The sequence below is a fragment of the Toxorhynchites rutilus genome, chromosome 3 (genome assembly GCF_029784135.1).
Source record: "Toxorhynchites rutilus septentrionalis strain SRP chromosome 3, ASM2978413v1, whole genome shotgun sequence".
NCBI classification, from domain to species: Eukaryota; Metazoa; Arthropoda; class Insecta; order Diptera; family Culicidae; genus Toxorhynchites; species Toxorhynchites rutilus.
Window position 1 is genome coordinate 168570337 of NC_073746.1, and position 3768 is coordinate 168574104.

General features: G+C 41.0%; 1 protein-coding gene across 1 annotated transcript; it reads left to right on the forward strand.

Annotated features, from left to right (window-relative positions):
* Window positions 1-709: 709 nt before the first annotated feature.
* Window positions 710-2982, forward strand: LOC129775788 (minor histocompatibility antigen H13). Its single transcript, XM_055780883.1, has 3 exons — window positions 710-1157; window positions 1223-2100; window positions 2163-2982. The coding sequence occupies exons 1-3, from the start codon at window positions 954-956 to the stop codon at window positions 2281-2283; spliced, it is 1203 nt and encodes a 400-aa protein (XP_055636858.1). The 5' UTR covers window positions 710-953; the 3' UTR covers window positions 2284-2982.
* The last annotated feature ends 786 nt before the right edge of the window (window positions 2983-3768 follow it).

Here is a 3768-nt window from a genome sequence, read left to right on the forward strand (position 1 = left end):
CTCTAAATCAACGCTTGTCCTACGTCACCCTTGCGGTTATACCATAGATATAACCCACTTCCTGTTTTTATACAAACAATCAATCGTATAACATGTGTATCCGGTATTGTATAAAATGTGAAAACAAGATTTTCCATATCATTGATGGATTAAGCCGTATATCGGTATAACGATCATCCTGGTATCACAGTATGCAGTATTATATGCGCACATTCTATTCATTTTATATAGCATTGTCGGGTCAAATCGCTTCAAATAGGTCGGAAATTAGGACAGACGAAATCCAAACCGCTAGTTGCTAATTGCTTATTGATCCGGTAAGCGAGCCGCCTTATGTACACATCACCATTTTTTTTTTTATTGAATCAATAATACCCCAAATATGATACAGTAATTTACATTTAATGCGACATTTTTGTAATTGAACAGACCTGTAATGAGACACGTTTAATTAATCAACATTTTTGGACATTTTTGTAAACATCGAGCACATTGAAATTCGCCACCAGACGTCGACACTGTACCACTCTCATCGTCAATGTCCAATTACAGGTCAAAATCGCCTCCAATGCGACACTGAGTGGTTCCTCGGCATGTCGCATTAAGTGTAAATTACTGTATTCATGTTTTGATTTGGTAAAATATGCTCCATTTACAGCAAAACTCCTTTGGTGTACAGAACTCGCCATTTGTCAGACGGGTTGTCAACTTTTGTGTTATCTGGCAAATCCGACTGACACGCAATCAAAAACGACAGAACCGAGAGACTTCGCGTAAAACCCATACGCGATTGCCGAGCGTTTACTTTCATTTTTTGCTGCCGAATCACCTCTATTATTGCACAAACAAGAGGTGGTTCATCTGATCAGATCTAGAACGTGCCAATTTGCAGAAAGTAAGATAACATTACTTTCATATTTGTGTGGTATTTCAAAGAGGCAAGCGCGTGAAACATGGCAGAGGTGATAGAGGAAATCGTCCAGCAGATGCAGGAAAATCTGACGGAATCCGCCAACGCGGCAGCCACGAATGGTACCACAAAAACCCCCTCGACACCCGAAGGGATGGCCCTCGCCTACGGTACACTGGTCGTTATGGCAATGCTTCCCATCTTCTTCGGTTCAATGCGCTCCGTTAAGCATCATAAGGATCAGACGGTAAGTTTGTTTGGGCTTTTGGATCAGGAAATGAGATTAACGTCTGAGCTCTCACTCCCGCGTAGGCCACCTTTGAGAAAACTGGGGAAAAACCTGACACGATGACTTCAAAGGACGCAATGATGTTCCCGATTATGGCTTCCTGTGCGCTGTTCGGATTGTACATGTTTTTCAAGATATTCTCCAAGGACAATATTAACTTTCTGCTGACTGGTTATTTCTTTTTCCTCGGTGTGATGGCGCTTTCGCATTTGCTGAGTCCAGTCATAAGCTCTCTGATTCCCTCGTCGATCCCGAAGATTCCGTACCACTTGTCCTTCATCCAGGGCCCTACGGAAGGTGTGAAAGACGACAAGGAAAGCTATCTGATCGATTACAAGTTCACCACGCACGATATTGTCTGTTTCATCATTTCATTGATCATCGGAGTATGGTATCTGCTGCAGAAGCACTGGATTGCCAATAATCTGCTCGGATTAGCATTTGCCGTGAATGGCGTGGAACTGCTGCATTTGAACAACATCGTCACCGGATGTATCCTGCTCGGAGGGCTATTTTTCTACGATATTTTCTGGGTGTTCGGAACGAACGTGATGGTTACGGTAGCAAAATCGTTCGAAGCTCCCATTAAACTGGTCTTCCCCCAGGATCTGATTACCAACGGACTGAGCGCTTCGAATTTTGCTGTCCTCGGGCTGGGCGATATTGTGATTCCAGGAATCTTTATCGCACTGTTGCTACGCTTCGACAACAGCCTGAAACGGAAAAGTAATCTTTATTTCTATGCAACCTTTACGGCGTACTTTTTCGGGTTATTGGCCACAATCTTCGTGATGCATGTTTTCAAGCACGCACAACCGGCGCTGCTGTATTTGGTACCGGCCTGTCTCGGAACGCCTCTTCTATTGGCGCTGCTGAAGGGTGATATCAAGAAGTTGTTTGCGTAAGTGTTATCAGCTATTTTCAAGTGCGGTAATTTCATCCCCTCATTGCATATTATTGCAGTTACGAGGACCATCCAGAGGAAAAATCGAAGGATACCAATAAATCTGAGAAAGCTACCGGCGAGGAGACGGGCAAGACGAAAAAGGAAACCAAGAAAAAGGAATCTAAAAAAGTAAAATGAGCAGTTACAAAAGAAATGAGAGTTTGAGTGTCTGGCTGTGGCATACATAAGTATACCGCTATTACCCCGTGTCCAACCGACAGCTATTGGATAATCCTCTTTGTTCTGAATTCGATCTGAAACCAATTCGTTGATACAAAAAAAAATCAAAATCAGGAGAATTCAGAATAAAGGTCGACTCCTGTTAACCCGCGACAACAAACAAAAAAGAACCCTCTTACACAACAGTGGGAATGCCTGTTCATTTTACCAATATTTGGCAATCGTTTTGAATTTTACCATACCATCATTATGCTTCTGCTTCACATCAAAATCAGTTACGAGAATGTGCTCACCATCACGAACCCAATCCGACATGCGTGTATTTCAGTATTCATAGTTTATGAAATCAAGTTAATTGACCGTTCATTTTTCCAGACCAAAAAGCTCGAAAAGAGTGCGCCGATAGTGAGCAGCAAATTACCGAAATCGAAAAAAAAAACATGTAGCCTTTCGGTTTAGATCCTAGCACTTTTTTGTTGGGTGTGACTGCTCAATTTACTTTATCCGAAATAGGTTCACGGAGGCGACGCGATTCACAGACAGCCAGAATGTGAAAACGCGCTTTCGTTGTGATTCTTGCAACCTCTTCGTTTGTGAGGGGAGAAATCGAACAATAAAAGTTTACAAAGCAAAAATGGTTTAGTTCTGCACAATTTACAGCGATAGTTTTATTTTTTCGAGGGAAGATTGAGTTAAATTGTTTGCCTTTTTTTACAAATCTACAAGCTTTATTGACTGACATTGTATTGGATGCTGCGAGAAATAGTATATAATACGTTAAAAAGATCTGGCTTCCAGCCAAGAATAACTTAAAGAGAATGAATATGCAACTTCCGGAGCAGAAGTTTGGAAGCATATGCAAAATGTAACTAAATTTGGAATATAGATAAACTATTTTAAAATACACACAGAAAAATTGAAAAAAAGAACAGCAAAAAATAAACTTCTACATTCATCATGCAAAAACTGTTGGTGCTTTTGAAAGGATTCTGTAGAATTTATCCGAATTCCTTCAACTTGATTGAACTATTTACTCAGAAAATACGCAAGTGTTATTAACATGCAGCTTATTTACGTTTTACATTTACTAGCTTGCAAAATTATATAGCGCATGGCAACCGTTCGAATAGATCACCATAGAAACGAGCAGGACTCGAGAAAACATCAAATACCCCAACTATAACTATTTTACCGTCAGCACAAATTCCTCAATCAGGATATTTTTATTGTCTTACTTCAGGACACCCTCCACAGTTTCTTGCACTTACTGTGTTACAGCAGGGCCTTGACACAGTGGATCGTTATTTCCCTAGCGACTCGTGGGATGCAAATGCGTAAGAAGGTACAAACCACAAACGGAAGAATACAGAGATGAACCAGCCTTCGGCTGAAAATCTCTCTAATAAAGAAAAATACGGAAGAACGGAAGGAGCGATTGAAAAC